At 35.8% G+C, this 12,940-nt stretch overlaps 1 protein-coding gene and 1 non-coding gene across 2 annotated transcripts; both read left to right on the top strand.

Annotated features, from left to right (window-relative positions):
• The first annotated feature begins 10,262 nt into the window (after positions 1-10,262).
• LOC106425149 lies at positions 10,263-12,349 on the top strand. Its single transcript, XM_013865875.3, has 2 exons — positions 10,263-11,268; positions 11,373-12,349. The coding sequence occupies exons 1-2, from the start codon at positions 10,598-10,600 to the stop codon at positions 12,130-12,132; spliced, it is 1,431 nt and encodes a 476-aa protein (XP_013721329.1). The 5' UTR covers positions 10,263-10,597; the 3' UTR covers positions 12,133-12,349.
• Positions 12,350-12,857: 508 nt separating this feature from the next.
• TRNAL-UAG lies at positions 12,858-12,937 on the top strand. The gene has a single exon. It is a non-coding gene; the product is annotated as a tRNA-Leu (tRNA).
• Positions 12,938-12,940: the final 3 nt, after the last annotated feature.

The raw sequence follows: 12,940 nt of genomic DNA, 5'->3' as shown, positions 1-12,940 counted from the left end.
TGAGAAGGGGGATCATGATAGAATTGCCCTAAAACAAAACAGTCCCAAGACTTCTTGTTCTTTTCAATGACTGAGTTGGGAATGTTGATGCAAGCTTCACCAGACGGCAGCATGTAGGGAGTACCCTTCTTCTGCAGTTTCTTTCCCATCCCTTTAGCCTTATTGCACCAAGTGTTTGTCTGTTTGGTGGGGATTTGATTTGCAGTTTCCTAGACCGGGTGTGCTTGTATCGGCGACTCGGTTTCGGCAATGTTTATTGTCGGTTCTGGCACAGCTGGTAGAGCAACCTTCACAGTAGCGACATTTGTTGGACTGCTCGTATCTGGCACAGTTGGTTCCATAACCTTCACAAATACATCATTAGTAGATTTGTTTGGCTCTAGCACGGTTGAGTTACAACCTTCACAGAGGCGGAAGACTTAGACTCAGAGATCGGGCTTGCTGGGGAAGCATATCCATCTTCAGGGGAAGCAGATCCGTCTACAGGGGAAGCACGAGTAGCAGAATCGAGCGAGGTGTCATCATCGACGATAATTTGCGGTGAGACATTTGAAAGAGACACCGGATTTGCAGCTTTTATCACTTTAGAGCTAGCTGGAGAATAGAGCTTCTTCTTCTTTTTCTTTGCGGGGGACTTCTTTGGGTTTCTTTTCTTCCCCATGAGGAAGGGAGGACCTGGCAGGGATGGTTTAGGTGGGGGGCGACGTCTCGAGTGGCGCCGGAGGACGACTGAGAAGGCGGACAGTGTGCCGGAACTTACGAAACCCAGTCGTCTTGTGTTGTTATCTTGTGTCTCTTGTGTGTTTTAGTTTAGTTGCTAGACGCTAGTGATTGATTGTGAATCTAGTGTTGTTGGAAGACTTTTGTTATTCAAAAAGTTTAGTTATTATTGATTTTTTAATTCTAACTAAATCTAGTGTTATTAGAAGATGAATTCTATTCATTTTTACTCATAAGACTCAACTATCAAAATATCATACGTATCCATTTGATTTTCAAAATCCATGTGATAATTACCTAGAAAACAAAATAATTATTCTTACCAAATATATATTGCACCTTAAATCCAAATTATATGTCCAAAACTATAATTCATTACATTTATATACTTTTACATTTTTAAATATATAATTATTTTAAAAATATTATATTTTTGAATATAAAAATTAATAACTACATTTACATATATTATTAATTTTAAAATAAAAGTTTTAAAAATAGTTTCAAAAATCATTTTTGAATTTCAATAAGAAAATTTGAAAACAATATTTTATTTAAAAGAGTAGAAAAATCATAAAAATTATAAAAATAGTAGAATTTGAAAACATATAATTCAAAATTATATTAAAAAATATTTTTTTTTAATTTTAATTTTTACTACTTATATATCTATAAAACAATGAGTAAAATAGTCTTTTGCATTTTAAATTAAACTGTTTTTGTTCATTTTCCTCTTTGAATGTTTTTTGTGACAAAACTTTAAAATTGGCTATTTAAGAAAATTGTTCTATATATCACTATTATTTTCTTTATAATTATAAATAAATAATAAATAATCATGCTATATGATTTAGAAAATAAATAAATTATATATTTATTTTACAAAAAAAAAATGATAGAAAAGTGGTAATACAAATTCATGAAAATCTATACCAATCTAAAAAAGCTATGATAATTTTCATAAGTCAATGTATATAAATTTCCACAATCCACATAACTTTTTAAAATCTATTAGCTCTCAAAATTCACAAAATCTACGCAAATTCATAAGATATTTAAAAGCTATTTTGGTTTATCTTACGACCAATTAGGATAGTAAAAGAACTTTCCACTATGGGTTACTGTTTCTTCTACTCACTTTGATTTTACATTGACAGAGTTTTCATCTCACATTCTCTTACAAATCTTATACTTAAGCCTCTTCTTTTTAATTAATTTATTATTTAATAATTTTCAAATATTTTGTTGGTTTCTAAAAGGAGTTTTTCAAATTCAAAGCCGAAAATTTTAAAATATTATCTTTGCTCAGCTTTTTCGCAAACTAATTATTGATTTAGTTATTTTATCTACTGAAAAATTTATTAAAAAATATATTTTTTGAAAGTCTAGTCAATGAGTTTATGTAAAAGACAAGGAGAAGAAAAAAAAATTTAAAATTGTTGACAAAAAAAAAAGTTTTAAAATTATTATTCAGTTTGTTTGTTTTTTCTATCTGATAATGATAATGCTAAACTTTTTTTTAAACAAATTAGGGTCGGCCCGCCCTAAGGGCCGGATTTTTATTATACTTTTTAATATTTTTTTAAATTTTTAAATGTTTAGTTTAATAATATATATTAATCATTAATATTATTTATGTAGTTTTTGTGTTAATATTCAGCTTCCTTTTTTGTTGACTAACTTTTTTAATAGGCTTATTGAAATTGTATAAATGAAAATATATTTTACTTTTCTTACATCGATGCATATTTCAAATATATTTTAAAAGTCTTTACAATTTAAATATAACTAATAACTTTTCATTTTGGTAACAATTTTAAATATAACTAATAATTTATATATAAAAAATATTTTAATTTCTCTTAAAAATAATAATTATGTTATAAAAATATATGTTTATTTATTTTAATAATGTAAAAATAATTTTAAAATTTATTTATTATTCAGTTTTATTATTTGTATTTAAAAGTATATGTTTTATCTAACTAAAAAACATTTTATTATGTCATTATTTTACATTTTTTAATACTGGTATTATTCAGAATTGCGGTTGAGATTTAACATATAAGTTTTTTATGTTTTATATATTTTTAATATTTATTTTATTTCTTACTCTCTTTGAAATGTATTTTTAATTATGTAAAACAGTAAACTTTACCTAGCATGGATCCAATCAGACTACTTGACCGGTTCACGGTTGAACCAACTATAAACGTTCTAGAATCGATCCGCGCTTCACACAGAATATAACTTACGTGTGATTTGTATGACAATTTTATTGTGTTTTTTGATTGCATGTGTTTTGTGTTAGCATTTGCAACAGAAATGTATTAGAACGTTTATAGCTGTTAAGAATCTTTATGTGTGGAGGGATTATGTAGATTAAATTTATTACATTTTATTTTAATGTTTGTGTTTAGAAGTCGATGCGTATAATATATTATATATGTTGGAGCTTTACGTGGTTTTTTAATGAAAATTTTTCTCAAGTAGCCTTTTTAGTTTATTTTCACAAAAATAAACTTGAAGTAGGAAAATGACCAAAATAAGTTTTATTAAAGAGTATGTATGCAATTATATCCAAGGATTAACTAATCTAGATTTAGGGTTTAAAGTTAAGGAGTAGAGTTTTAGGGATAGGATTTCAAATTTAAAAAAAAATAAAAAATAAATATTTAAAATAAAAAAATAAAAAAATCGATTTTGATCATTTTATTTTTTGAATGCTATTTTTGTGACAAAAACTTAAAAATAGATATTTTAAAGAACTGCCCTAATATGTATCTATTGAATATTTTTAAATCAAACGTTATACATATGTTATCAATATATACAAAATTCATATTTTAATAACCACTGTAGTACACATACTTATTACTTATTGATATTTTATCAAATGAAATTATCGTCACTTTTTTTAGATGATAATTCAGCATATATAAATAAATTCTAGGTTCATTTTGGATGGCGTGTAGCGAACAGAACGAATGGGACCCCTCCCCTAATAAGCCCATAGGGTGTGTGGAATATGGACTTATGAGAAAAATGATGTATGACTAAAATCCTTACTTGCGCCCTTTCGTTTCCATAATAATGACACCCCAAACCTATATATAAGTAAGACTGATCAAAATCACATTCAAACCGCACTGACTTTCTCTTTCCCGTTGCTGTGAGTGGCAACTTGGTGGTTATATCCACCCCACCCCTGAATGCAGCACCAATGCTTCCTTGGCTTTCTTCACCAGCATGGCTATATCCAGTGGAGATCTTTGCACTGTTTTGGGAATCCGTTATGCAACTGATATTAAAAAAAAAAAAAGAGTAAATTCAAGATCCTTGAAACCTTCAGAACTTATTAAGTTATGTAAGAATCCAGCTAAGAAAAGTAACATCTGGCACATCTTCACCTGCTAGGAGTTTGCTCTGAAACCTCCTCTCCATAGGCTTCAGGTGTTTTCTCATCCAAGTGAGACACTGCATCAGAGTGGAGATCCAAGAATCAAACTGGGAAGATGTAAATTGTTTTCCACGTTGAGGAGTTTCCAGGTTTTCAGATGCTTTCCTAAGTTTAACCGGTGAGCCTGGTGTTGTGCCGCAAGCTTTAAGAAGCTGAGCCTGTAACACCACAAGTAAATAGAAGAATGTTAGGTTATCATTTTGAAGGAAACAGCGAGAGAGAGAGAGAGAGAGAGAGAGAGAGAGAGAGAGAGAGAGAGAGAGAGAGAGAGAGAGAGAGAGAGAGAGAGAGACTCAAATAAGGTTGAAATAGAGAAAAGAAACAAAGCTTGTAGATCACTTTAGTAACATAAAACATAGAACGCTTTCTTCTCAAGTATCACATTGCTATAGAAATAGACGGGACGTGTTTAAACTCTTAGACAAACACATCACAGTGACTGGAATCATATAATTCGTAAGTAGGAGCAGTCTCAAGCAAAGATTAGATCAAGTATCACATAGCAAGCAGACAAAAAAAAAATGGTCTAACCAAAAACTTAACTCCAGAATCCTAGTAAAGTCCTAAACTGATTCGAGGTGGTAGATGATTGATGGTGATAGAGACGGTGTTTGCCTCGTCGATATCCAATGATTGGTTCTTGTTTATGGCTGTATCTCTTCTTCCCCTTAGGACTATTTGACTTGAAAACAAAAGATGAAAATTAGTAACTACTTTCTGATACAAAGGATTGAAATTTTTCAAGTAAAAGTAACATACTATTCTTGAAAGATGTTCATAGCTTACTTGGAGACTGCAGAAAGCAATTTGATGATGAATATGAGAGGGGAACCAATCAAACTGTGGCCTGTTGGAAGTACAAAAAGGGTTTAGAAAGTTAAAGAGTTTGAGAAGATTATGTAATGCATTTGCAAATGGTAGACAACACGTACCCCAACCAAAGCTAAATCCATTTTTGCAACCGGTTTGGTAATCTCCTTGTTCTTCAACATTTCTTGAGCCTTGGTTTTCAACAGAGTGAAATTACTAAACTCTAATATTGAATTCAAAAAACTAACAGGAAACATGGTCTATACGGACCTAACGATGGTAGACTTTGGTGGACTCAACCAACTTTTTAAAGCCGTGCCTTACGTTTTTGGTATATGGCTCTAAGACAACTTGTACTTTCTCCAAGTGTGGTTTCACTATGGTCATAATTGGGTCGTGTATGGGGTTGTATGTGTTCTGAGTACCTACAAAAAATAAACATTCCTAATGTTTTAATGTAATGGCAAAGAAAAGCAGTCGAATGAATAAAGATGGAAACATAATGGCACGTTTGGAGTTGGATTATATCGACTTCGTCAGAATCCATATTGTTACAAAAGCTTCTTTAATCCGCTTCGTCAAATAAATGGTTAATGTTACAAAAGCTTCTTTAATGCTCAATATCTTTCCAGGATGATAAGGCTGGAGCGTTTGGAGTTGGATTATATCGACTTCGTCAGAATCCATTTCTGTAAAACCAAGCGGAAGAATCTTTCAGAGATGAGTATGAAGTGAATTAATGAAAAGTAAATAAGTTTGCAGTAAGAAAAAAACTCACTGAGTTAATAGTGACCGACATAAGGGTCGCGTGAAACACATTAAGAAGGGAAGCAAAATCTACAAACGGCTTATAAATTTATCATTCATAAGATAATCAGTAAAGAACACTATGAACATGAGTTTAGTTTTAAGAACATGACTTTAAAAGCAAAATCACCTTAATAAAGATCTAAAATTCAAAAGCTTGATAATGTTGAGATTACACACCGAAATAGTTTAATCTTACCATGAACATGAGTTTAAGAACATAATCACCCTTGAATCCAGTAAGAGCATACCCAGCCCATCAGCTCCCCATGTTTATGGCTTTCAGAATCTGAGGAATTTCATCTCCTCCACAATGGAAGAACATCGGCCTAACTTCAAAAGAAGATTGATGAATTTGCCATTTTAGAGAGAAATTTTTTCTTTACTGTTTTCTACAGTTGAGAAGATGATGTTCAAGAAGGCACCGCCTTGCAAAAGGGTAAGCTGCATTCAATGACAGATCGTGCTCGAAGCTGATGAATCAATAACTCGTAACGTTTCGTTGATTAGAGGAGAAGGTATAAAGTCGCCACTGAAGATTCACAAAGCTATTTTTCACGTGAGTTGAACATCTTGAAACTCCATAGTTGGTTCGAAGAATGAAGGAAAACAATGTTAGTCGCAGAAAGAACATGAACCCTAATACAACGTGTAGGTGATGAAGACAAAAGAGCATTTGTTGGGCGGCTCTTTGTGTTTGTTGGACGATGGATTTTATTGCAATAAAGACGGAGTTACAGCTCCGGCCGTTTCGGCCAGGGAAAGAAACTCTGGCGTTGCAGCCGCAGGAAAGGAAAGTCGATACGCAGTCTCGATCTAGCAATTAGGGTTACAACGCGAAGCACTTCTCTTCTGGGCCGGACGCAAGCTCCTTTCTCAGAACCCAACATGCATCAAACAGAAAAATCTCGTTACGGTAAGCTTTAATGAAACACAACGCTTCAGACACGTGTCACGTGTAGAAAAAATTACTTATCTTTTTTTATAACACTGGTTTTAATGTTTTGGAACAAGAAGGGTACATGAAACACCCTGAATTCTTATCTAGGTGGCAGTCGACGTAGAAGAAAGAGGAGTGAGGAAACTTTATTTTATAGTAGTAATAATAATAATAATATAGATAAATATGAGGGCATATTTTTAAAAATCGCTTATTTATGTTATTAGTGTTCGCACCGCTCTGTGTGGGTGGGCCATACAGCTGCCGCTCGACAGTCTCCTCAAGTTCCTCTCTGTAGTACAGATTGCTCTTCTTGCTCATTTAATTTCTATTTTAACCTTTTTATCTGTCAAGCTTCTCATTATTTTCTACTAATTCGTAACTTAGTTAATAAAAAAACTCATGAATGAAAATAACAATGTCGATTTGATATGATGAAACCATACGTGTGGGAACAAAACGACAGAAGTTAGTGAAGGAAATTACAGAAGTTAATGAAAAGCATTTTTAATATTGTTATAATTTTTTTTTTAATATATTAATATATAAAATCTGCCCGAAAGATCGGGAATCAGATACAGTTACAAGCTTGCTTTGAACAAAATTATCGAAATCTGACTATTACAAACCTAGCTTCGCCCATCCACTAAACCCGGCACATTCCGCTAGGATGTTTTTTGAAATCCTTCGATATCGGTAGCTGTTCTCAACCATCAACGTGACTTTCGGGAAAGTGAGGTTCTCCGCGTTTCCACGGATGCCGGGAGTTCCCTTGACGTTTCCGGAGTAGCTAGTTCCCGATGATCTCCACAAGCTCATAACTTTCTCTGTCTATGAAGCACAAGACGACTTAAGGGGAGAGATCATATACTTACAAACTAGATTAAGACCCGCACCTTGCGCGGGATAAAAATTATATATATAAATTATTTTATGTCTTACATATTATAAAATAATAAATATATATTAAATAATTAAAAGTCAGTAACTATTACATATATAATAAAATTGGTGCGAACGTATAAATCAATTTTATTAATACAAACAATTTTTTTTTTAAATTTGATAGGATATGTAATTAAATTTAAATGATATTAACATACATAGTATATTTTTAATATTAATGTCTATTTTTTTTAATGGTGTTTTCTACTCATATGTTTTTTTTGATCATGTGTATCTTTAATAGCAAAAACTTTAAATTACTGATAACAAAATTTTCATTGTGGGACTAATAATTTTAGTAATTGATGATTTAAAAAAATTTATCAATGTTAGTTCAAAACTTTTATCAAAAAAATTATTCAAAGTAAATTTTGAAACTAAAATATTTATTTATTCAATATGGTTTATAGTTTAATTTAGAATGATATATATATACATATATATTTTAAATCTTAATGATTAATTAAATTAGAATTTTACTTATATGGTTTTGTAATCATTTGTATTTTGTCATAACAAAAATTTTAAACCATGGATCGCAAAATTTGAATGTGAGACTTTTAACAATTTTAGTAATTTATAGTCATTTTTAAAAATTCAAAATATAAAATATACAGAAAAATCTAAATTTTTATAATATGGTTATTTTGTTTTTTTAAAGTTATTTTAATAGTTTTAAATTAAACAAATTTGATAGAAGATACATTTTTTTTTATCAGATCTTTTTTATTCAAAATCATTAATTGTCATATATACTTTACCCACATTAGACAATTCCGTAATCTTTATTTAAGAAAATAATAATTGACATTAATAATGAATTTATGGTTAGTTTATTAAAAAGTTTATTATATAATTAGATGGACCAACCTATTTCTCTAGTAATTCTAAGAATCATCCTAGTGATGACATGTGGCTACAAAAAGAAGTTGTAATGTTTCACAAATAATATATAGGGGATGCCTTGCGAATGCCACCAAGGCCAGCTCGTATAAAGCGCCACCGACACTTTGACCGCATCACAAAACGAGCAAGCACTCGCTTCCGCCATCTACGAAACCTGTACAAAGATGAGTTGCCTCCACCGCCACTTTCTGAAAAGCAGTCTCTAAACCTGTGCAAGAAATGCCAGCCTCACCACCGTAGAAGGAACAAAACCAATCACCATGGCGCCGGGATGTGAGCTTCAACTGGATGCTGACTCTGAGGCGGCGAATGACCCCCGAGAACCGCCTAAGCAACCAAGGCCTTTGAGAACCAAAGGACCAATTTCTTGATCAAGAACTATCAACCCCTGAGCCACGGGGTGTGATATGACGATGATGAGCGAGAGACTTGAACTCGTCGAGTGAAGCCATCACCTACTCTCAGAGAAGAACAAAACAGGAAGCCATGAGCAGGAGCTCTGAAAGAGTTGCGAGGCAACAAGAAGACCTCTCATGGCCATAGACGACCACTCGAGGTGAACCGGAAAACACACGCACGAAGAAATCAGACCGGACACTTTCGCCACGATCACATCCGCCTTCAACCCTCGTATCCTAAGCCCTCAAAGAACCTGAGAGAACTCTTGGTTACGGCAAGCCAAGCATCGGAATCTCTCCGACCCGAAGAAATCCTAAGCAAACACCACCATAACCGAACAAGCACGAGCACCAGCAACAGACCCGCAGCTGCAGACCACCGCCGAAGCCACCGTGACAAGACCCTTTGCTACCACCCCTCGACGACAGAGAACCCGAGAGATCCATAAAAGGGAAAAGTGAATCTCTCCATAAACCCAAAAGTCGACTCTAGATCGCTCTACTTCGCCAGATCCTCACCGCAATTCCGGAGAAAAGAGCTACCCCTACCTTGTATCGGCTCCTCGCGACTGAAGTTTCCACCGGCGACGCAAGTTCGAACCTAGAGGATTAAGCATATCGGGAGAGGGAGAGCAGAGACGACGTAGAGCAAAGAGGAAGACGAGACAGAGGAGAAGAGACCCTTCCGGCTCCGGTACGCGTTCTGACGCGACGTCCGTACGCCGGAGAGTAAGATTCAGTGGCAGATGAGATGAAAGGTTGAGAGAGAATGTTGATAGAGGAGAGAGGCTAAGTTCTGTTTTAATATTGTTATAATTATCTTGACTTTTAATGAAAAGAAATAATTATAGATTGATTGAATCCATATTATTAGTAGGCCACTGAAGATGATGATGCCAACTAAATACTGAAGAGCTCCACTTTGGGGCCAGCTCATCTCTCATCTCGAAGTGGTGAACAGAGAGACAGATAAAAGATTGCGTAAGCGAGGATGCACTGTGGCTTATCTCAGTCCCCACCTGGGTAGCCAATGACGGCGATTAACCTCTTGCATGCGTCCACGGTGTTCCCCTATTATTATTGTTATTATTTTTTGTTCCTGTTATTAATAATTTTGCATATGAGTTCAAAATCATATCGAAACCAACAGAAATATTTGTTTCCACTGTTTAGTAATGGTATACATATCCCAGCAAAGCAATTTATTACGATTGCATGAATCATACAGCTACCTAAACAATTTTTCAGTTCAAAAACAAGACTTGAGAAAATATTCAGTATAGGAAACAAATAAAATAAAAAGATTTGAAACAAGAAGTAGAATGAAAAGAAAAAACAACTCTGCCTCTCTGGAATCTGATAGGTGAAGAAGGTAAGCTCATTGTTTCACATTAACCCCACAGAATCTTTATTTTCGTCAAAACCAAATATATATTTTATAATTAATTACTATTTCAATATACAATCCCCAGCTATTTTCCAGGCTGTTTCTATTTCTCAACTCATTCCATTTTTATACCTTGTTCTCTTTTCTTTCTTCACCCAGCATCTCTCTTTCTCTCAAACCTTAATCGTGTTTGCTTTAGCTCTCTCGCCAATCTCAAAATTCAAATGGATCCGTGCTCTTTCGTACGGATCATAGTCGGGAACTTAGCCGTTAGATTCCCGGCGCCGTCTTCTTCTTCTTCTTCATCTGCACCGTCTGTTTCCGGAATCAGTACTTCCTCCACATCACCTCCTAACTGCTACTGCAAAATCAAATTCAAGAGCTTCCCTCGCCAAATCGTCTCTGCTCCGGTTATCTTCCGAACCGAATCTGAATCCGAGACGCGTTGCTCAACCGTCGCAGCTTTCTTCAGTCTAAGCAAATATCAGATCAAGGCATCTTTGAATAAGCCTAAGTTAAGCGTCCTCTCCGTCGAGACATACTCACGCGGTGAAGGCGTTACTGGCGCGTCGTGTGGACTCGCTTCCGCGAGTGAGAAGCTGCTCGGACGGTTCGAGGTTTCGCTGGATTTGAAAGCTGCGGAGACGAAGACGTGTTTGGCGCATAACGGATGGGTCGCTTTGAGGGGGAAAAGGAGGAATAAGACTGGACCGGATCCGGAGCTCCACGTTAGCGTACGGGTTGAACCCGACCCGAGATTCGTGTTTCAGTTCTACGGCGAGCCAGAGTGTAGCCCTCAGGTTTTCCAAGTACAAGGAAACACCAAACAAGCCGTGTTCACTTGCAAGTTCGGCGCTAGAAACTCCGGTTCCGGCGATCGGAATCTTCTTCACAGGTTAGTTATGAATAGAAACATTTCAGATATATTCTTTACTTTGATAGCAAGAAAAGTTTTTTAAAAACCCAAGCTAAATTGATTTTTGTTATTAAACTACACAGTTCGTCAATGATGTCTGAAACGAGGAGTAGTTGCATATCTTCGATGAAATCGGAGAAGGAACAGCCTTCGAAGGAGAGAAAAGGTTGGTCGGTAACGGTCCATGATCTCTCCGGGTCACCCGTAGCGATGGCCTCCATGGTAACACCTTTCGTTCCATCCCCCGGTTCGAACCGCGTGACGCGATCGAGTCCCGGCGCGTGGCTTATTCTCCGACCCGACGGTTGCACGTGGAAGCCATGGGGACGACTAGAGGCATGGCGTGAAGCTGGTTACTCTGATTCACTCGGTTACCGATTCGAGCTTTTCCAAGACGGAATCGCCACCGAGGTCTCCGCATCGTCGTCTATAAGTTTGAAAAATGGCGGGAGTTTTGTTATTGACGTCACCGGCGGGACTACCACCGCGGGATCCACGCCGACAACGAGTCCTCAGGGAAGTTTGGATCTCGGATCCGGTTCCAGCTCCGGGTCGAGACCCGCGTCGAGACCAGGATCAGGGTCCGGGTCGGATTTCGGATATTTACTGCCGCAGCATCCGGCGCAGAGCAGAGGGTTCGTGATGTCGGCTTCGGTGGAAGGAGTGGGGAAACAGAGCAAACCGGAGGTGGAAGTCGGCGTGACGCACGTGACATGCACGGAGGATGCAGCAGCGCACGTGGCGTTAGCTGCGGCGGTGGATCTGAGTTTGGATGCTTGCAGGCTGTTTTCTCAGAAGCTAAGGAAAGAGCTGAGACAGCAGAGCCAGCTTGGTGTCGTTTGACGTCTATTGCTTTGTCGTTTTACCAATTCATGAGTTGTCTTCCACTCACAATTTTTCTTTTTCTTTTTTCTTTTCTTCCGGAAAATGTTTTTTTTTTCTGAGGTAGCGTTAGGAATTAGCTGGCAATTTTTTTTTAGAAGGTGGATGTCATCATTATTAAGATTGCTTATATGTTTTTATGTACAGCTAAACATGACAGAAGCAACTTCTTATCTCATTATCCTATCCTAGTCCAAACATGTAAACATGGCACAATCAGTACTGATCATCTGGTTTGCACAGGGATCTCATCCTCATAAACCCACCTGCATAAACCAATGGGTCTAGCCCAACCTCGTTCCAGGATTCGTTATGGGCAATTCTTGGCTTGTATACTCGAAAACAGGGCTTCTTGGAACAACAATGGTGAAGCAAAAAACGTTTTGAGTGATAGTGATGAGATTATTGAAGTTTCATAGCCCATAGATTGGACAAACCTAAAGAAGGGTGGCTTCGTGGCTGATGTCCAACCAAGAGTATCAAAATTTGCAAATAGTTTTAAAATTATATTATTAGGAGAAAGGTCTGTTTATAAAATTCATACAGGAGTTTTATATTACCGACTCGTTTTTTTCATAAGATAATCGATACTAGTAATTATTTCATATTACGCCAAATTTTAAACTTAAATTCCGAAGTTAGCGACGATATATGAAGAATATATATAAACAACTAGTGAATATAAAGACAGTTTGGCCGAGTGGTCTAAGGCGCCAGATTTAGGCTCTGGTCCGAAAGGGCGTGGTTTCAAATACCACAGCTGTCATAT

Source organism: Brassica napus, chromosome C5, assembly GCF_020379485.1.
Source record: "Brassica napus cultivar Da-Ae chromosome C5, Da-Ae, whole genome shotgun sequence".
Classification (NCBI taxonomy): Eukaryota; Viridiplantae; Streptophyta; class Magnoliopsida; order Brassicales; family Brassicaceae; genus Brassica; species Brassica napus.
The sequence above is the reverse complement of the archived record's forward strand: the minus strand, read 5'-3'. Positions and strand labels throughout refer to the sequence as shown.

What these genes read in the sequence shown, in the direction of transcription:
- LOC106425149 (XM_013865875.3), top strand. Translation starts at nt 10,598, where the DNA reads ATGGATCCGTGCTCTTTCGTACGGATCATAGTCGGGAACTTAGCCGTT. An exon ending in GATCGGAATCTTCTTCACAG is followed by an intron (nt 11,269 to 11,372) that starts GTTAGTTATGAA and finishes TAAACTACACAG; the next exon opens with TTCGTCAATGATGTCTGAAA.